Source organism: Eimeria mitis, genomic scaffold, assembly GCF_000499745.2.
Source record: "Eimeria mitis Houghton genomic scaffold, Emh_scaff6100, whole genome shotgun sequence".
Taxonomy (NCBI): Eukaryota; Apicomplexa; class Conoidasida; order Eucoccidiorida; family Eimeriidae; genus Eimeria; species Eimeria mitis.
Genome location: NW_013574314.1, coordinates 1 through 687, shown reverse-complemented (window position 1 = coordinate 687; position 687 = coordinate 1). Strand labels below are relative to the sequence as shown.

At 60.1% G+C, this 687-nt stretch overlaps 1 protein-coding gene across 1 annotated transcript in view; it reads right to left on the bottom strand.

Annotated features, from left to right (window-relative positions):
* The window catches only part of EMH_0085940 (uncharacterized protein), a gene marked incomplete at both ends in the record, with an annotated part of 2489 nt that extends 2073 nt beyond the window's left edge, over window positions 1–416 (bottom strand). Inside the window, one exon of the mRNA XM_013500968.1 lies at window positions 32–416. Within this exon, the coding sequence (XP_013356422.1) occupies window positions 32–416 (385 nt within the window). The remainder of the gene's footprint in view (window positions 1–31) is intronic.
* Window positions 417–687: the final 271 nt, after the last annotated feature.

The window sequence follows — 687 nt, the reverse complement described above, 5'->3', positions numbered from 1 at the left end:
CAGTACTTGCTGTGCAACAAGTCTAAACCACCCTGCTGCTGCTGCTGCTGCTGCTGCTCGTCTTCCTGCTGCTGCTGCTGCTGCTGCTGCTGTTCGTGCTGTTGCTCTGGCGGTGGATGCTCCTCAGCAACCACCGAAGGAGAAGCATGCAGGCACACAGGGTCTGCAGCGGCTGGTGTTTCTGCTGCTGCTGTTTCTGCTGCTGCTGCTGCTGCGGAAGGAGACTGCTGTTGCTGCTGTGCAGCAGCAGCAGCTGCTGCTGCATCCCTATACGGCTGCAGCAACTCGGCGACAGAATCAACAAGACTCTGAGCTGCTGCTGCTGCACCTGCTGCTGAATTTCTCAGCAGCAACTCCCCCACTGTCTCCTCTCCTTCTGCTGCTGGCTGCTGCAGCAGATCATCAGCAGCACCCATCTGCTGCAGCAGCGAAGCTGCTAGCAGCAGGAAGAGAGAGTCAGCTGTCCCCTCATAGCAGACGTATGGAGACCCCAGCCACTGCAGCTGCTGCTGCTGCTGCTGCTGCAGGCAGTGTACAGCGTCCAGGTGAGCAGCAGCAGCAGCAGCAGCAGCATCAGAGGATTCAGCAGGTCGAGGCAGAGGAAGCAGCGGCAACTCCTCAGCTGCCTCAGCAGCAAACCGCTGCACCACAGCAGCATTGTGCGGCTGCAGCGGCAGCAGCACGCAG